The sequence below is a fragment of the Podarcis cretensis genome (genome assembly GCF_951804945.1).
Source record: "Podarcis cretensis genome assembly, chromosome: 12".
NCBI classification, from domain to species: domain Eukaryota; kingdom Metazoa; phylum Chordata; class Lepidosauria; order Squamata; family Lacertidae; genus Podarcis; species Podarcis cretensis.
In genome coordinates, this window is record NC_137181.1 from 47,776,903 (window position 1) to 47,798,026 (window position 21,124).

General features: G+C 43.8%; 2 protein-coding genes across 4 annotated transcripts in view; one reads left to right on the plus strand and one right to left on the minus strand.

The window, feature by feature from the left end:
• NPHP3 (nephrocystin 3) overlaps window positions 1-21,124 on the minus strand; it is a 224,095-nt gene that overhangs the window by 10,709 nt on the left and 192,262 nt on the right. The window lies entirely within an intron of this gene.
• Window positions 1,428-9,233, plus strand: LOC307199503 (prostatic acid phosphatase-like). The gene is made up of 7 exons (XM_079947436.1): window positions 1,428-1,574; window positions 2,189-2,290; window positions 3,323-3,427; window positions 4,744-4,876; window positions 5,363-5,436; window positions 7,323-7,429; window positions 9,072-9,233. The coding sequence occupies exons 1-7, from the start codon at window positions 1,458-1,460 to the stop codon at window positions 9,229-9,231; spliced, it is 798 nt and encodes a 265-aa protein (XP_079803562.1). The 5' UTR covers window positions 1,428-1,457; the 3' UTR covers window positions 9,232-9,233.

Below are 21,124 nucleotides of genomic sequence, written 5' to 3' on the forward strand. Positions count from 1 at the left end.
TGCTTGGCCACAAGGATTCGCACAACTCACAAAGGTTTGATAGCTGCTCTTAGAAATGGAAGCATATTTTGTTTGATTTGTTTACATTTATTTCACGCTCCTTAAGATACTAATTAATCAAAATATACTCCAAAAGTTTTATTTTTATTTATTTTTTTAAGTTAACAGAATCTAAATACAGGTGTTAACCTTGCTGTTGTCCTGAAGTTGTGAAAAAGAACAGAGCTTAGCTTTTTCATGATGCTGTAATGTACAAGCAACGTTGTCATCCTAGAATACACAAAGTCTTTATCCTCGGAATGGGCAGCCAAATGTTATCAATCAGTTTTACATGCCTACTTTTCTTTTATTTTCCCCTCAGCTTGGAATGCAGCAGCAGTACGAATTGGGCCAATTCATAAGGAAGAGATATGAGGGCTTCTTAAGTACTGACTACAACCGAAAGGAAGCAAGTATTCGAACTAACAAGAGACTTTCCCCCTGTTCATTTAGCAGTAACATTTATGGAAACATAACAGATGAGTTTCCCCCATGCTATTTAAATCGGGACAAGCAAATACAAGCAGAAGTGGAGAATGTGTGTCGAGGGAACGACAAATGATTTCCCTTTGGGGTTCTAAACTTACTCACAGTTGCAATCCCCATGTGCCCCTAATCTCCTTGTCCAACAGCAGTGTCAGGGACTGCTGTCAAATATGTCTGTTTCCATGCTTCCTCCTCTGTTATCAGCATGGCTGCAGAGGAAAGAAGGTGAAGGCCCCTCTCTTTCTTTTCCCATGTCCTCCTCTTCTTTGGTCCTTTCTGACCCACCCCCATTATTGTTGTAACGTCCCCTGGGACCTTACGGTGAAGGGCAGGGAATAAATTAAAATTATAACACTCACAACAAAAAGAATAAGAACAACACTGGGGAATAAGCCCCAGAAATCATTGACATTTCCCAGCATTTGGTGATTGAGGAAGAGAAGGGGGTTCTTCACCGGCTTGGGCTAAACCAAAAGCTGGAGAAGGATTGGGTTCCAATGCCCGCCACATTTTAAGGCACATGTTATGAACTGCTATGGTTTGTGTTCTGAAAAAATGAGTTGTGAAGTCCAGTGACATGACTCACACTTTCACATACCCACATGAACTCGCCAGCCCTCACAACAAAGTGAACACGCAGGAACAGGTGGCCTGTCAGTCAAATCTACCTCATGGCTCCTGGCAGAAAAAGGGAAGAAATATTCACCAATGATTCTCAAATGTTGTTCTTTCTTCTGTTTCTTTTTGGGGTATATGCTTAATGTCCAAGTCTCCCCAAGAGAGTATTTTACTGGGATTCAAATCAACTTTACTTAGAATTATACCTTCTGTTGTAGGATCAAAAAAAACAACAACACTATCCTATAACTACACTTTTCCTTTTTTCCGCTCTCTAGATTTATGTCCGAAGTACAGATACTGATCGAACCATAATGAGCGCTCAAGCCAATCTGGCCGGACTCTTTCCTCCTAAAGGAAACCAAATCTGGAACAAAGAGATCCTTTGGCAACCAATTCCAGTTCATACTGTGCCTCGTTTAGAGGAAAGGGTAAGGAAACGTGTGGTATTTTTAACCTTTCCTGCTCCCTGTGCAATGAAAACATGGGCTGGATCCACACACATCAAAGAAGCGTTTCAGCTTAAAGTGTGGTCAATTTAAACAGGGAAAACAGGTAGAGAAAAACAGGACTCCATGTCGCCTCCTGGTGGCACAATATTATATCGCACATACAACACATATAAATCACTTTTTCTTTACCATTCCAGCTAAATCCATGGTAACCTAAAAGAGAATATATATATGCACGCATGCACACACACACACATTAACAGAGAGAACACAGACCTATTCAAGGTGTAGACAGGTATATATTAAGAGAGTTTGAGATATATATTAAGAGAGAAAAATAGAAGGCTTAGACCTTTAATGCTGGGTTGGAGGTGTAATACAACAGAAATCAGACTCCAGCCTCAAGAGTCTCAACAGCATCAAGCTTTAAGCATTTTCCCGCCTGCCAAAGTACTGAATGTGTGAAAACAACCTGAGACTATTAATCATAATCCAAATTTAGGGTGGACACATGGATTATGCACAGGCAGGAGACACCATCAGGAGGCCTTTGTAGTTAGTTAATACATTTTATTTATTTGTTCTTATTTTAGTTGCTGTATTTTCCTATCAAAGCCAAATGTCCGAAATATGACCAACTTCTAAAGGAAACTTTTGAATCCGAAACAGTCAGGGGAGAAGTGAAAAAGCACATGGTAAGAAAGGGAGAGGTGGTAACTTTAAGGCTGCAGTCCCTGCAAGGCAGTCCCACTGACGTCAATGGGTCTTACTTTTGAGTAGACCTCCCGAGGAATGTGCAGCAAATGTCTGATTTGACAGCCAAACCGTCATGGCGCCAGACTATAAACCTGTTTGCTCATGACAAATTTGTCGCCGCTGTTTTTTTCCAGGTCATTTAAAAAAAAAATTTGTTGTGCAAGTGCTCCTCTAGGCTGCTTAAAACTAGAGATGTATCAACTGACCAATAGGGAAACTCTTTCTCTATCTGAAAATGCAACACATGTACTTGCGTATGTAGCTTTGAAGTGTTTTATTTCTATTGTTCTCACTTGCTTGCAAAATAAACAGAAAATAAATTTTCTCGAAAGGGAAAGATGTCTAGACAGATTGTCATGTTCAGGGGTCAGCAAACTTTTTCAGCAGGGTGATAGTCCACTGTCCCTCAGACCTTGTGGGGAGCCAGACTATATGGGGGGGGGGGGGAATGAATGAATTCCTATGTCCCACAAATAACCCAGAGGTGCATTTTAAATAAAAGGACACATTCTACTCATGTAAAAACACACTGATTCCCGGACCGTCCGCGGGCTGGATTTAGAAGGCGATGGGGCCGGATCCAGCCCCCAGGCCTTAGCTTGCCTACCCATGGTCTTGTTGCTTTGGCAGGGAAGACAAGAGCACTTCCAGATTTGCAGGGTCCAATGTCAGTGTACTTAACCCCTTCCCCTTCCCTTCTGAATACCAGAAGGGAATGAAGGGTCCCTTCCGCTTTCTTTGAGTGGCAGGTCGGAATGACGGGAAAGGGCCCCCAATTTGCTCCCTTCCCATCATCTGGGAAGTGAAGAAACTGATCCTTTTATTCTTGAAAAGCCTGTACAGTATTAAAGGACAGGGTTAAACTTTGCCAAATCATAACACGCCAATCCCTGCAGGAACAGGCGCTATTGATCCCTGCATACCCATTCGCATTTAGTGATTTATTGATCCTTCTGCTCTTTCGCTTTCAGGAATTTCTAGGTAAAATGGCAGCTAACATGGGATACGACTTGCCGACGGTTCTGGATTATAAAAGTCTCAAACTCTGGAAGGCGTACGATGCTTTACATGTTCAGGTATTTCTAATAAAACTTTATCACTCATCCGGCTCCAATAACAACAACAAAATAATAGGTTAGAACAAGATCTGGCAACCAAAGGCAAATGAGAGCACTTCATGTGGAACAATGATTAGCCAATGGCAGAGCTTCATGCTCTGGCACCAGGGGGCGGAGAGCAGGTGGGGGCGGGGCTAGCATGCACCCCAGGGGCGTGCGCTCCCTCCACACCCCTCTTCCTCCACCAGTGTGATTAGCGGCCCTGTTTTCAATACTGCTTGTGTCACCATAGCAACAGAAACTGCAGAGTGGTCCAAGCTACTGTTTAGACCCAGGGGTGCCAACTTGAATAAAATATGGGGGGCAGGTAAGCCCTACCCCCGTAATCAATCACATGGTGTGGCATACACATGCCATTTGGGGGCAATGCCTAACAACTTTGGGCCTACCCCCCTCAAATATTTTATTGGGGGACCCGAAGGGACTGTGGCCTCTAGGAGTTGGCTCCTATGTCACCAGGGAAGGGGAAAGGGACGAAATAAATGTCCCATAATGAGCTCCAGCTATTTAGTTTCTGTGGCACAGGCAACGCATCACCTATACTGGGCCACCTCTTTAGTTATGGAAAGGCCCATTCTCCCAAAAAGGAGAATCTATCAGGCTAAGCTCATCCATCTTGGCTGACCACTCTAGCAGTCATTTTATTTAAACACCGGAGTCGTTTAAGGCTCCGACTCCCAAAACGTATTTAGTCTAACTCTAATCTTAGAACCACAGAAATTTATTCAGACCAAGGACTCAGCTACACTCAGAAGAAGAAGAAGAGTTTGGATTTGATATCCCGCCTTTCACTCCCTTTAAGGAGTCTCAAAGCGGCTAACATTCTCCTTTCCCTTCCTCCCCCACAACAAGCACTCTGTGAGGTGAGTGGGGCTGGGAGACTTCAAAGAAGTGTGACTAGCCCAAGGTCACCCAGCAGCTGCATGTGGAGGAGCAGAGACGTGAACCCGGTTCACCAGATTACGAGTCTACAGCTCTTAACCACTAAACCACACTGGCTCTCAGTCAACTATATCATTATAACTGTGTTATAAACATGTGACACCTTTTTTTTTTAACTGTGTGTAGATCCAGCCCCAGCCTCCTCTCATTGTAACATGTTTTTATCGGCTCTGGTTTTTGTTGGTGGTTGTGAGCCACTTTATATAAACCAAAAGGTGGCATGTAATGGGTTTTCCTAAATATAGATATGAAACAAGAGAAGAGGTAACTGTGAAGGGGGGGAGGGCATGGATCACAGGAGGGAAAAAACCTTCTTTTTTTCCTAACTGTAGAAAATCCATAACCAGCATCGACCAGACTGGGCTGATGATCAAGCCATGGAGAAATTGGAAAAGCTTTTGGCCTTTTCTTTACATGCCATGTTTGGGGTACACAAACGAGTAGAAAAATCACAACTACAAGGAGGTAAGGAGGGGAAATTCAATATGACATGCATGTATCCTTGTTTATCTTAAGTGGGGGCAGCTAACTTTTTAATTTTTTTGCCTTAGGGGTTGCACTGAGGGTTGGACACACATACCTCAAGGGGCACATGACTCATGTGTGCAAAAGCACATGTATGTGTGTATGCCTACCTCTGCACCCGTCCAGCATGGGCCTAGGCTGCTCCCTTCACCCTCCAGAGAGTGATGAGCAAACGCCTTTGTGGGAAACAGCCAGGCTCTACAACATGTATTGATCACGTTATTATTGGTGACAGTGGTTGTGTTTGGAGGGCATTGCTAGGATTCCGTATCACCTTGAAAACAACAACAACAATAAAGTTAGATGTTCTCAGTCCCAGCTTTTTGGGGAGCAGGGAGGAGTCATCACAGTGATAAAGGGGAGTGAAAGGCTTGGAATGGATTGCTGGTTTAACCATCGTTTGTATTCTTTTGCATCACCATTAAGGTCTCCTTCTGAATGAAATTTTGTATCAGATGACACAAACTCCTAAAGGAAGAAAAATGTTAATGTATTCAGCTGTACGTATGAACATTTTTTAAATTGACCAAACCTTCTATAGCTCACATTTTCCCTGCTCCTTTCTAGCTCCCCTTTCTGTTTGGCAACACTATTTGTCTACTCAATTCACATTACGTTCATCACATATTTTAAAAGTTGGGTTGAAAGCTAACACTTTTAAATTTGAAGGGAAAGCAGCCATGCCCCTGATCTGTGACCCTGCCCTCCTGATTCGGATTGGGCCCCACACAGTACATTGTACTTGGGAATATATGGGGAGGCTTGAGGCTAGGAAACCTGCAGAGCCCTCCAACCCAGGTCAGGTGTGGTGTGCTCTTTCTGCAAAACAGAAGTGGAAATCTCACACATATACAAGTTTAATGCAACATCTCACTGATACCAGGTCTCATGAGTATAACTTAAAAGACAACAATAATGCAAAAAATAAATAAATCTCAGCTAGATTCTGGAGTCATGTTCTAGGACAGAAAGGGGAGATCCCAAGTGTCTTGTAACATGTTGTCAGTTTCAGTGCTGGCATGTATTTGCTAAAGGGCTTTCTCCATTCTGTTACCGCTCACATTCTGTATTCCAAACCACAAATCATTCATTTTTCAATATGAATATGACAGGTTCTTACATAATTCACATTGTCAAGTTTTACTTTCTTATTGGCTCTGGATATAGACATGTGCCTCCTCTCCCCAGGGAGCAGAGTTGCGTATTGACTCCAAAATGCTTAATAACCCTACTCAGTACTTTCTTGTAAACGTTAAACAAAATGGAAGGTAAATCAAAACCACAGCACCCAAGCCACCTTGCCAATGCACCACCTTCTGGGAACAACCATCCAAGTTGGAACAGAACAACTGCAAAACAACTTCCCCTACTCCCAACTCAGATAGTCTCTCAGAAGAATTCCATGGCTGGTGGCAATAAAAACCCCTGAGAGATCAAGGAGACCCAGCAGGGACATACTCTACCTTTCCATTGTTCATACATAGGACCTGCCTGTGCAATCCTTTTTAGGGCAGATAAATTGCATGACTGGAGTACACACATTTTATGTACAATATGTGTATACAGTCCTAGATTCATATGCAGAAGAGTGAGTAGCATAAAGATTATTTCAGATGGATGTATGCAGAATGAAACACAAATATGAAGTAACTACATGTTTAAACAATACCGAATAAATATCTGAAACAAGGTCCTACATCCCCGGGGCTGCACATTTCATTCTCTTTAAATTCTTGCTTGGGTAATCTTGCAAAAGGGGTCCTTTTGCAATTAAATCCATCGCATGTCATAGACCACAGTGGAGGACTTTTTCTGATACAGCATCCTTGGAACTTAAGGCCGGCCCAAGACATTTTGGCACTTGGTAAGGTAAAAGGTAAAGGTACCCCTGCCCATACGGGCCAGTCTTGACAGACTCTGGGGTTGTGCGCCCATCTCACTTAAGAGGCCAGGGGCCAGCGCTGTCCGGAGACACTTCCGGGTCACGTGGCCAGCGTGACATCGCTGCTCTGGCGAGCCAGAGCCGCACACGGAAACGCCGTTTACCTTCCCGCTGGTAAGCGGTCCCTATTTATCTACTTGCACCCAGAGGTGCTTTCGAACTGCTAGGTTGGCAGGCGCTGGGACCGAGCAGCGGGAGCGCACCCCGCCGCAGGGATTCGAGGTGGACACAAAATGTAGTGAAGAAACAAAGGGGAACAAAGGGGAAATAAAGATTGACATCGTTACCTGCTGCCCCTGTGCAACTTGCCACCTGAGGCAGTCATCTCACCTTGCCTCATGGGTGGGCCGGGCCGGCTTAGAGCTAACAGTGTCTAAATACTCTATACACAAACACACTTCTGTCATGGGAGCAGTAAGGAATTCTTTATTTTCTTTTTTATAGCATGATGTCACACTCGTAGCTCTCCAGGTAGCATTGGGTGTTTTCAAAGAACATCTACCTCCCTTCGCCGCTTGCCATATTTTTGAGGTATATCAAGAAGACAATGCGTAAGTACTGATGCATAGATAAAATAATCAGCAATGGTATATTGGGTAAACAAGATTCACTCACCTTCTCAAACCTGCACAGAACACAGTATTTCTTCTCACAATTTGTGCACTGCTAAAATGAGTCCAAAAAAAGTTGCGTTCCCAGACTCTCCAAGTGTTCCTATTTTCCAAGGACACCCCCAATTTAGAGAAGCTGTCCCAGTTTCTGATTTGATCCCAGAACTGCCCACTTTTCCTTAGAAAGTCCCTATTTTCATTGGAGAAATGTTGGAGGGTATGGAATTATCCCAGCCCTGAGCTGTCTGAAGGCAATCCTGTATAGGGAAAGGTTGTTTTTAATGTTTAACATATTATCATGTTTTTATATACCGTATTTTTCACTCTATAGGACGCACCTGACCATAGAACGCACCTTGTTTTACAGGGGGAGAACAAGAAGAAAAAAATCTCCCCCTCTCTGCTCAGCGCCCCTTCAGCGAAGCGGCAGGAGAAATGGAGCCCCTTCCATTTCTCCTCCTGCTTGGCTGAAGGGACACTGCACAGCTCTCCCTCTCTGCTGAAGCCAGGAGAGTCTTGCTCTCCTGGCTTCAGCAAAAGGAACCTGAAGCCTGCGGAGCGCAGCGGGAATTTGCGCTGTGCTCCGAAGGCTTCAGGCACCTATCCTTGAAGCCTGGAGAGCAAGAGGGGTTGGTGTGCACCAACCCCTCTCGCTCTCCAGGCTTCAGCAAAAGCAACGCAAAACCTCCGGAGCACGGAGGGAGCACTCCTTCTGTCCTTCAGAGGCTTTGCATTGCTATCGCTGAAGCCAAGGAGCCTGTATTCGCTCCATAAGATGCACACACATTTCCCCTTAATTTTTGGAGGGGGAAAAGTGCGTCCTATAGAGCAAAAAATATGGTACGTTGGAAGCTGCTCAGAGTGGCTGGGGCAACCCAGTAAGATGTGTGGGGTATGAATTATCATTATGGAATGGGACGTCCCTATTTTCATTGGAGAAATGTTGGAGTGTATGCATTCCTCTGTGTTTGAGCTTGACACCCGGCTGTCCAAAATGCTATTGGAAGTGCATTTCATAGGTGAATGGCTGAGGTGTACCTGCCTTTGAAAGACAGAAAGGGATTGAAAGGGTTGAGCCACACTTTGTGCCAGCGTTCTTCAATCTAGAGTCCCCAGATGTTGTTGGACTACAGCTGCTTTCATCTCTAGACAGCTGGACAAGCCATCAGGGTTGTCGTCCAGCAACATCGATGGACTTAAGACATAAGGCGGCTGCTGAAGCAACAGTTGCATTTTGCATGTAGGTCCTTCGGTGTTTTGCCACCTCTGCACAAATCCCATTGTGGTGCATGCAAAGGTGTGCTTGAGAGGGCAGGTGGGGACACGCTTGAATTGCAGGATAGATGCACTGATGGAAAGAAATGGAGGGGGCATTGCCAGACAGCAGCAGTGCACAGCAGGGATAGTGGGCGGCGGGGGCAGGGGTGGAGGCCAGGCACCCACAGCAAAGGTTCTGTGGGTACCCGCCCCCCCTGGCCCCCTGGAGTTAGCGCCAATGTCCCTGGGCAATATATGGCTGCATCTTATGAGAATGACCACATAGGAATCCAATCAGGGGGTGACCTGACTTTCTTCTTTTCAGTGAGCACACCATCAAGATGTACTATCGGACCAGTACTGATGCTCCACCTCAACAGCTCATTTTGCCAGGCTGTAAAGCGGCTTGTCCCTTTATGGACTTTAAAAAACTGCTTTCTGATGTCTTACCGGAGAACTGGGAAGCAGAATGTAACCATAGGTAGCATCGTAACAATCAGGTAAGATAGGGTTGAAACAAACACGTGTAAAACGGTTGTGTCATCATTCAAGGTCCCAGCTTGACCTTCCTCTCAAAATCATAATACAGTGGTACCTCGCGTTAAGTACTTAATTCGTTCCGGGGGTCCGTTCTTAACCTGAAACTGTTCTTAACCTGAAGCACCACTTTAGCTAATGGGGCCTCCTGCTGCTGCTGCACCGTTGAAGCACAATTTCTGTTCTCATCCTGAAGCAAAGTTCTTAACCTGAGGTACTATTTCTGGGTTATCGGACTCTGTAACCTGAAGCGTATGTAACCCGAGGTACCACTGTAATTAGTGGGGCTGGACTGTTTGAGGTTTGAAGCTTTAGGAATGAAGCTTCCACCCCCCACCTTCATCCTGCCCCACCCTCGAGACACTGGAAAGCAGACTGCCCTGTCATCCTGGGAACTATAGTTCATTAAGGCTGTCGGGAATTATAGCTTTGTGAGGGGTAAAATGCAATTCCAAGTGTACTTTGGAGGACATCACTGTTGGGAGGAAAGCTACAACAATTGTAATATGCTACCTAAAAAGGGAATGAAGTGGAAGACATACAGTGGTGCCTTGCAAGACGAAATTAATCCGTTCCGAGAGAGTCAGTGTGGTGTAGTGGTTAAGAGCAGTAGTCTCGTAATCTGGGGAACTGGGTTCGCGTCTCTGCTCCTCCACATGCAGCTGCTGGGTGACCTTGGGCCAGTCACACTTCTCTGAAGTCTCTCAGCCCCACTCACCTCACAGAGTGCTTGTTGTGGGGGAGGAAGGGAAAGGAGATTGTTAGCTGCTTTGAGACTCCTGAAGGGGAGTGAAAGGCGGGGTATCAAATCCAAACTCTTCTTCTTCTTCTTCTTCTCTTCGTCTAGCGGTTTTTTCGTCTTGCGAAGCAAGCCCATTGACAGCTTAGCGGATTAGCGCTATTAGTGGTTTAGCGGCTTTTAGCGGATCAGCTGATAAGCGGCTTAGCGGCTTAGGAAAAGGGGGGGGAAACCCGCAGGAACTCGCAAGACATTTCATCTTGCGAAGCAAGCCCATAGGGAAATTCGTTTTGCGAAGCGCCTCCAAAACGGAAAACCCTTTCGTCTAGCGGGTTTTCCGTCTTGCGAGGCGTTCGTCTTGCGGGGCATCACTGTAAAGGCAGACTATTCTTCCTCCTCACCGATTCCTACTTTTTTAGTAAATACTTACAGTCATACCTCGGGTTACAGATCCTTCAGGTTGCATTTTTCCGGGTTATGTTTTTTTAAAAAAATAATATTTATTACTTTTAAACACTACAAAAAAGGAAAGAAGAAGAAAAAAGACAATACAATACAATATAAAAAAATTACACAACACTAACACAATAAACTAAACAAGACAAAACAAAAACAGTTTAATACACATCATACAATTTCAATATCTTATCTTACATTCACTTGTTTCAACGACCTCCTCACACCTCCCTTTTTGTATTCCACTTCTATTAATTATTTCAGCAATCCCTTTCCATCTTCCTCTATTTTCTATCCTATAATTCTCTTAACATATTCTACCCTTATTTTTCCTACTCTAATAATCTATTTATACCTAATTCCTTATAACATTTCTACTAAAGCCATATAACTTCATTCCAACATTTTTCTAGCATTCATTAATTTTACAATATTTCTATAAATAGTCTTTAAACTTTTTCCATTCTTCTTCCACCGACTCTTCTCCCTGGTCTCGGATTCTGCCAGTCATTTCTGCCAGTTCCATATAGTCCATCAACCTGGTGATCTTCTGTCCGATGCTCTTAGCTCTTTTCCAAGTCCCTTCTGCAGATCTTCTTCGTATTTATACAAAAACTTTACTTTGTTTTCTACTGATCTTATTTTTATTTTCCTTCCTTTGAAGCTGAAGAATAGACCTTGGGGAAACTCCCACCTAAAGATGATTTTATTCCTTCTCAGCAGGGCAACCAAATCTCCGTAGTTAGAACTAAGATCCAAAAGGTATTTCGGGACGTCTTAAAAAATTTCCACTCTTGGCTGTTGTACTTCTAGGTTCTTCTGGTAGTGCCAACAGTCTCTTATTCTGTTCTTCTCTTTTTTCCCTCCTCTTCCAAATCTGAAGGCTTCACAGTTTTAATCTCTTCTTGACCCAAATCCAAGTCCCAAAAATCAGCAAATTTCTATGTGAAGAAGTCTATCAAACTTTCCTTCTCCAATTCAGGTCGGGCTCTGATCCTCAAATTCGTCTGTTTTTCTTTAAATTCAATCATAGCAAGCGTTGACATGGTCATCAAGTTGCCTCTGTAAGGCTGGGACTCTCTCTCTCTCCAATTGTGTTACTTTACATTCAGCAGCAACGGCTTTCTCCCTAGCTTCCTCCGCAGTCTGCTGTGTCAAAATAGATTTCTGTATCAATTTCTGGATTGTTTCTGTGTTGATATTCACCTTTTGTCCCAGATTATTTATACTTTCTGTATTTAAGTCAATTTTAATAGTTGCAGCGTCCACTTTCGCATTTATCACGTCTGTTTTCTTGTTAAGCTGTTCCAGTGAATCATTTATCTTACTTAATGCATCCGCTAAGGCCTCTTCTGCCGACATACCTCTTGATTTTGAATATACTGTTACAAACACAATAGGAGAAGAAGCAGGGGGGGGGGCTGATATTGAGGCTCTCCTAGATTGCTGCCAAGTCCTCCCAGACCTTAATGTTTTTTCAAGAATTGACTAGTCCATTTTTTCCTTTCCATTTGCCATAACACTTAAACAATTCAAGGTCAGTCCCAGAGTCTCACAGCTTTTTATCTTGCAGCTGGAAATTCCCCCAGCCCAGCTCTTGTAACAGTTTCAAAGGCTTCCTCTAGGGGGAAACAGTTTCCGTTTATATTAGTCAATAATGTCCTCTTTTAAACATAGCTCAAACAATAAAGTTACTTTCAATTTTCAGTTACTTTTACTCCTTTTTAAAAGCAGACGGAGACAGTGGAAACAATGTATTTCTCTTATTAGCTAACTGTCAGCGAACGTGCTAATCGCTGTCAGTGAGCCTTCCAAAAAACGTCAGTCCTGCTAGCAGCCCGTTTCCAGGGTCTGAGTGGCGGTATTTTAACACTCTTCGCTCTCTCCCGCAGGCATATTCAGTTCACAACTCCCCCCCCCTTCTCCTGCCTCCCAAGGGGGGGGGGGTTAATGTTCTTTACCGATGGAAATTTAGTCCTTTACAATAGGCTTTCCAAGGCTTCAGCTTACAGCCTCAATGCTTCAGTCTATTTACAAAAGGGGAAGGCAGACTTCCTGTATTGAACCTCCCCATTACGATACCAAATTAAACTTTTAGAAATCCAGTCCTCCCACTTCAGCTCTACTCACGGGTAATTACTTTAAAATCAAATTGTCCACAGGAAAAAGTCAGCGCTCTCCGGCAACAGCAATGCGGCTTCACTCCGTGGAAGAAGCAGACAATTCGAAGCACCACGCTGCTCACCCCACGTTGCTCCGGACCCCCAAAACTGGGTTTCTCCACGAGTAGGGGAGGCGCAAAAGGTGCCCGCCAAATCCCACGCTCACAGGCTTCTCCCGCCTGTGATTTTTTGCGGGTCTCCGCCTTCGCCGTGACGGCCAGACCCAAATTCCCACAGGGAAAATTCCTCCCGATCAGAGGAATTCCGCCATTACCGGAGGCACCAACCCAGAAGTCTGCATTTTTCTGGGTTATGGACCGCCGAAACCCGGAAGTACCAGAACGGGTTACTTCTGGGTTTCAGCGGTCGCGCATGCGCAGAAGCACTAAATCGCACTTTGTGCATGCGCAGAAGCGCCGAATTGCAACCCACGTGTGTGCAGATGCGCAGCTGTGGGTTGCAAACGCTGCAGGTTGCGAACACGCATTCCACACAGATCATGTTCGCAACCTGAGCGTCCACTGTATAGGTAAAAAGATGCTTTACTAAATTTCAACGTTTTTAACATACACAGTCAAAACACACTTTCATATTTTCTCTTATTTTTGTTGACTTCCCACCCCATTTTCCAGATAATACTTAAGGACGGGACACAGGATTCTGGCAAGAAACAAGGTGGGTGGGTGTGTATTTTTGTAAATCAAAACTGGTGTACGGACTCTGTCAAGTTGGATACCTATTGTTCTCCGGATGTGGAATTTCTGACAATTAAATGCAGACCTTTCTATCTTCCCCGGGAATTTACAACAGTGGTGTTAACAGCGGTGTACATAGCACCAACTGCAAATGCATGCAGGGCCATGAGCAGTATGCATGAAAACATCAATGCTAAATTGAGCAGATACCCGGAGGCTGTGCACATTATTGCGAGGAACTTCAATCACACAGATGTGAGGGCAGTACTCCCAAAATTCCATCAGCACATTGAGTGTGCAACAAGAGGAGAAAATACTCTTGACAAGGTGTACACAAACATTAGACAGGCATATGAGGTCAAGACCTTGGCGCACCTCAGTGGTTCAGATCATGTGTCCCTGCTTCTGACACCAGTATACACACCCCTCAGGAAACAAGGCCAGATACAAACACGGATGGTTACGGTGTGGCCTGAGGGAGCCTCTCAGCAACTGCAGATCTGTTTCCAGGGGACCGGGTATTGTATGGCATAGAAAGAGCGAACTTGAAGAGGGGTATCAGGAAAGCAAAAGCAGAGTACAAAGGAAAAATTGAGGACCATCTGAGAAATCATGATACTAGACAAATGTGGCAGGGAGTCCAACATCTGACTGGTTATAAATCAAGGAATTCATCAGTGGTAGAGAGTACTGCTTCCTTGGTGGGAGAGTTGAATACCTTCTTTGCCCAATTTGAGGTGACACCAATAGTGACTCCAACAGGGATGCCAGAGCTATTAGCGTCACTACCTACAAGAAATGCTGCCAGGTGGAAGAGGGAGAAGTGAGGCGAATATTAAAGGAGGTAAACACGAGGAAGGCTATGGGCCCGGATGGGGTGGCTGGCAGGGTGCTAAGAGATTGTTCGGACCAACTGGCAGGAATCTTTACAAAGATTTTTAACCAGTCTCTGGCCCAAGCCACTGTTCCACCCTGTCTGAAATCTGCTACCATTATACCCCTGCCAAAAACATCAAAGATAGACAGTCTGAATGATTTTCGCCCTGTGGCGCTGACACCCATTATAATGAAATGTTTTGAAAAACTGGTGAGGAAGCGCATCTTATCTTGTCTGCCAGTGGGACTTGACCCTTACCAGTTTGCGTACAAGGCAAAGAGATCCACAGAGGATGCTGTTGCAATGGCTTTACATGCTGTCCTGGCTCATTTGGAGAAGCAAGGGAACTACGCGAGATTGTTATTTGTAGACTTTAGTTCTGCATTTAATACTATTCTTCCGCATAGATTGGTGCCCAAATTATTAGACCTGGGACTTCCACCATGTTTGTGCAGGTGGATATTAGACTTTCTATCAAACCGTTCCCAAAGGGTCAGGTTGGGTTCCCACGTCTCTGCGGATCTCATCACGAATACAGGGACGCCACAGGGGTGCGTGTTGAGCCCGCTTTTATACATGCTCTATACAGCTGACTGTGCCCCCAGATACCCCAGTAATAAGATCATTAAGTTCGCAGATGATACAACGGTGGTTGGTTTAATTACGGCCTATAGGAAGGAAGTTGAGCAGTTGGGGGAGTGGTGCAGGAAAAACAACTTACTGCTTAACTTAAAGAAAACAAATGAGATCATTGTGGACTTTAGGAAATGTAAATTGAATATTCAGCCACTTATTATTGAGGGGAAGTGCGTGGAACAGGTCTCAGTGTTTTGATTTCTGGGAATGGAGTTGAGAGACGACCTAACCTGGGGAGAGAACAGCAAAGACCTGGTGAAGAGAGCACAGCAGAGGTTATATTTTCTGAGAATCCTCCGGAAAAACAATCTCTCAAAGGACCTGTTGATGGCATTCTACCATTGCACTGTGGAGAGCGTACTAACTTATGGTCTGTGCGTGTGGTTTGGGAGCTGCACAGCCAGGGAAAAAACAATGCTATCCAGGGTTGTAAAGACTGCAGAGAGAATTATTGGGTGCACTCTTCCCACCTTAGATCAAATCTATGCTGCCAGGTGCCATAAGAAAGCGGCAGAGATAGCACATGATAGTACACATGATAGAAGGTATAGGGTTATAAAGGCCAGGACTCGCCGCCTGAAAAACAGTTTCTACGCTAATGCAATTCTGGTTCTAAATGCAGCATAAGGGGTCTCTGTAGTATAGTGTATATTAAAATGATGTTTTAGAGTTTTTTAGGGGTTTTTGAATGTTTTATGTAGTTTGATATGGTTTTTATGTAGTTTTATGTAGTTTTGTGGTAGTTTTGTGGTAGTTTTATGTAGTTTTTATGTAGTTTTATGTAGTTTTTCAATTTCATTGTTCCGCAAGGGACAATGACAATAAAGATATCGGGGGGGGGGGGAGTTGCTGTTTCTCCCCTTCTGCTACACCCTGTTTTCTAGCTATCAAATGAAAGCCACAACATTATAATCTAATTCCTTCTGTTGTTCATAGCTCAAACCCTGCTGGCAAGTTCATCACACTATAACACTTCTTTAAATAGTCTGAAAAAGGCATCCATTCTTCCATAAAAACACTCGTCATTAGATTCTCTGAATGCAAATGTATACATAACTTGTAATGACTATCTGCAAATTTCCTAAATATGTATTTCTAAATGTTCGCAGTGTTGCTGACCTTTTGTCATGTTGCTGTTGTCTCTCACCTCCTACCAGGATGAAAAGGAAAGCCAAAGAAAGGGGAAATCAGCAAACTGACCTCCTCAGGAAAGAAACTGGACGGCAAAGTTATAAATCACCGGCAACAGTACATGATTGTTGATGCTTTTGTGTGGTGCTCATAATCAAGATTTTCTTCTTCTCGTTGAAAATTCCAATCAAATAAAATCAGGCACATAGGTGCACTAGATTAGCTTGAGCAAACACCATCATTTGCAAGTTAATCTAATTACTTGAGGGTGTGGAAAGCAGGGGTCTATTTTGCAACCTTACTAAGGGTTAGGAATATATGGATATTCCTAATTCCAAACTGCTGCAGAGCTTAACAACCTTTGTCAGAACCCCATTCATCCAAAATGGTTGACACATTTAATATATTACCCTGTATCGGTCCCTACAGCTGCAGCAGGCGCTGTAAATCTGCAATGGTTTGACTTCACCCCTGAAGGCACACTCTTCAATTGTCTTCCAAGGCTGATAGCTGCCAACAATAACTTAAGTTGGCACTGTTATTTATCCAGCTGTTAGATTAGTCAGACAGTTTGAATTCTCACACCCCATCTAGACCCAGCGAGAGTCACTGTGCAGTAAAAACACTGACAACTAACTGAGAGTGGAGAAAGAGAGAAAACTCGCCAGAAACAATAAAGGAAAAACAGAAAATGGAGGGATATGCTGTAATCTTCACACTAGATGTCCTATCAGAACAATCTTTGCATGATCGCAGGTTTGTTCTGTTTCTACAGCTTCTATTGCATGGGTAGGCAAACTAAGGCCCTAGGGCCATGTAATGGTTCTGTAGCACCCTGCTTGTGGTTAACGCTTAGCTGGAATGAAATATTCAACGCAGCAATAGAGAAATTAAAATAATAATTTATTTGTCAGACAAATAAATATGAGGCACAGTGGTATATGGTTACCAAGCTCTGGCCTGGCCTCTTGCCATTCTGGCCAGCACTTATATTTCCTTAATCCAGCCCCCTTGCTCCTCCTGTGGCTGCCTCTGTCCAATCAGCCTGGTTGAAATTCCTATTGGCTGTTTGCTAGAACCAATCACAAAAGATACACCCATTTCCTTCTGCCCTTTTATGGAAATCAAAAAGCTATCTATAAATGACAAATAAGTAGTAATATATCTTACATGTGTCTCAACAAGGAATCTTAATTACCAGCTCACCTCTTGCCCTCCTTGCCCTATTGCCTTCCAAAACAGATGATTAATCTTGAATTTTTATCTTAAACATATGTCAAGGATTTTGAGTTCACATCAACATTGAGAGATCTCCTTCATCTGAAGGTTTCTAAACAAAAGGCCTGACAACCATATATCAGGAGTGCTCGATGGCATCTCCTGTCTGGCAAGGGGGGGGGGCTGGTGGCTGATGGCCCCTGTGATCTCTTCCAACTATATGAAATAAGAATCTAGCATTTCTTAAATCCTTTGCATAATTATATTTAAGCTAATATATTTAATACATAAATAACCTTTTAAAAGGAAAAGAAATCTTAAAAGGATCTTAGTTTAAGAAAGAAACAGCTTTAGAAAAGACTTCCCAAAAATGTTCTGTTTCTGCCAGCCAGACCAGTTGCTTTTTCACTGCTCTTGACCTTTTTAACCTTAGGAAGAAGATATGGCTCATTTTACTATTTATCCACCCTTAATTTGTAGGGTCAGTGTAACCTTGGCTGTCAGCCTGTAATTCCCTTTTTACGACTTTGAGAATTGTTTTCTGCTATAAATCAGGGGGCCCCTTTGTCTAGGAGAAAAACATTCTGCCAAGGTTCTTAGGCAGCTGGCCTTCTGCCTGGCATAAAACATTTATGAATTTGAACTCATTTTTAAAATACAAGCCCTGATTAAACATATAAGCTTTAATAAAAATGCAGGCTTATGATTAGATGCCTCAGTTCTAGGGGTTGATCGTGCGTAAATCGGCGCCACACCTGGCTGGGTTGGCTGAGTGAACCCTTTCTGTCCAGACAGCCACTCACCCGTGCGCCAGTAGTGATTTTGGCCCAGAAAAGCGAGATGAGCACAGTACCCCATAGTCACCTTTGACTGGACTTAACCATCCAGGGATCCTTTGCCTTAACTACATAAACAAAAGAAAAAGGTGTTTCCTTCCTCTAGAGTTCTCAAACAGTAGGCATGTACATATTGCAATGTGTACATTTAGTGGTGCAGCAATAAAACTGCTAGCACATTTGCAAAGTGAAGTATGTTTTCAAATTGGATGGGGGACCATGTCGTGTTGAAATTCCTGCACTGCACAGGGTTTGGACCAGATGACCCTCAGGGTCCCTCCCAATTCTATGTAGTGGGTTAATCAGTTAAAGGGCAGTAGCACTTAACCATTTTCAAATATCCAGTGGGTCATCAAATCATATTGCACTCTATAAATACCTTCTTGACTTCTTCTGACTTCGTAAGTATTGAAATGTTCGAGGATTTGCCACTGTTTTTCCATTTATGGAAATTGAAGAAAAAATTGTATACTTCTGGGCTCACATATCTCTGGATAATCCTAAACCCAGAAATGTACCCTATGAAAAAAAACAATTGGAATTCATAAGGTTACCTGTAGGCTTTTCATAATTAACCAGGGTACATAATGAAGGATAACAAAACCCATTTCGGCCATAATGAATGACCTCAAACAAAGCATGCAGAACAAATACTGTCTATATAGCAAATGGGTGTTCCAAAACATCCAAAATGATGAAAAAGCAACTTAATCACTAGAGGTCACTCTATTCCTTCAAATCTCAGATTGTGGTTCAGTCAACCAAGAATATTTCCACACTACTTCACTCTAGAATTTCCCCACACACTCACTTTTATGGGGAACTTACATGACATCATCAAATCTTTGTTCTCTGTCCCCTCCCCCTCCCCCCCCCCGTACTTACCGTATTTTTTGCACCATAACACTCACTTTTTTCCTCCTAGAAAGTAAGGGGAAATGTCTGTGCGTGTTATGGAGGGAATGCCTATGGGTGGCATGCCTACGGATTTTCCTCCTCTAAAAACTACATGCGTGTTATGGTCGGGTGCATGTTATAGAGCGAAAAATACGGTATATGTTCTCTTTTGAGTGCTCCCAAAAGCTGACAGGACAGGGTGGGCTGGATCTCTGCAGGTGTAGACCAATCTGCCTTGGAAGGGGCATCGTTTTGGCATGTGCACCTTAATCCAAACAAGTCAGAGAGGCTCCAGTTCAAATCTGAGGTGGAGCAAGCAATGACATCCCACCCTCCAACTCTAGGACAAGTCGTTCTTGGCACCTGAGGCAGAAAATCCCAGAAAAAGCGAAGAGTCATCATAGCACAGCAGAAGAGCAGCTATGATGTCCTCAGAATCTTAGAGAAAGGCTGTGAATGTCACTTCTCAGGAACCCTGCGTAGCCGCTTCTAGTTAGCATAGACAATACCCAGCTTGAGGAACCAACAGCCTGACTCACTATGAACCAGCTTTCTACGTAAGTGTGTTTCCTCTTTCCTGGTAGTAAAAAATACAGCAATACTAAATTAAATCGCTAATGGTTTGTTTCCCATTTGTGAAACTGCCTCCCTCTGCCTAATTAAAGGACCGACTCTGTAGCCCTTAGCCATCCACTGCCACGTAGAAACATTTAATACTTTTTTACTGCTATCTGACCTGCTGAGCTGAGGAATGTTGCTAAACTAACCCAGCTTTTTAGCACAACATTTTCTGCTGTTATTTGTCCCTTGTGCTACAAGTTTTTGATATTTTAGGACTGGCAATTTGGTTATGGTTAGTGAAGATCAGAAGGCCCTTAATGACATCCTTTTTGGATGGTACCTCAGGTTAGGAACTTAATTCGTTCTGGAGGTCCGTTCTTAACCTGAAACTGTTCTTAATCTGAGGTACCACTTTAGCTAATGGGGCCTCCCACTGCCGCTGCTACGCAATTTCTGTTCTCATTCTGAAGCAAAGTTCTTAACCCAAGGTACTAGCAGCCTCTGTAACCTGAAGCGTCTGTAACCCAAGCTACCACTGTATTGCAATCTGTGGTGTGTGGTCAGTGGACTAGCGGGACTGGGCTGGCCCCTAAACGTTCCTGGTAAATTAGAGGATTAAATCCTGGCACCTCTTTCCCAAAGCCTAGGAAGCTTCTGCCCAATTTAGGGAGGGAGGCGTGATGCTCACTGCGATGTCGCAACGTTACAACATCACTCTCTGAAGCTGGCATCTCTGGCTGTGTTTCCTGACGAAAAATATCACAGCTGATTGCAATGCAGTTATTTCCCGACACACACACATACAAAAAAAAAAAAATCACCACTAACTGCAGTGCAAGAGTCTGCCTCTGAAAAGCCTCCAGAAACTTCTACAAGGTCCTCAATCACACCCCTTACAATGAACAAGCAGCACACAGCCAGTGAATACTAAACAACCTTTTTGCACCCAGTGACTCTCTTTAAAGCCCTAAACAGCCTCGGCCCAGTATACCCGAAGGAGCATCTCCACCCCCATCATTCTGCCCGGACGCTGAGGTCCAGCGCCGAGGGCCTTCTGGTGGTTCCCTCACTGCGAGAAGCAAAGCTACAGGGAACCAGGCACAGGGCCTTCTCGGTGGTGGCACCTGCCCCGTGGAATGCCCTCCCATCAGATGTCAAAGAGATAAACAACTACCTGACATTTAGGAAACATCTGAAGGAAGCCCTCTTCAGGGAAGTTTTTAATGTGTGACATTTTGATGTATTTTTAATCTTTGTTGGAAGCCACCCAGAGTGGCTGGGGAAACCCAGCCAGATGGGCGGGGTCCAAATAATAAATAATTATTATTGTATTATTATTTCCCAAACACTACATAACTGAAATACCATACCATATTGGCACCCCAGGCAGTTTCCTTGCTTGCTTTTATGGTTGGGTCAGCCCTGAGTACAGCCAGCCTGGTTTACACATGTGCAGCTGAAGACGGCTTTATGCAAGTCTTCTGATCCCCAAGACAGATATTTGCCTCCTGCAGCTGCTGCTACTCAAGACAGGTTCCTGCTTAATTGTTCTAGAGGCTATCTGGAAAACCACCCTCTGTACCTACACAGCACCTCTTGAACAATCAGTAAAAATAAAAATGCCAGAGAGTTA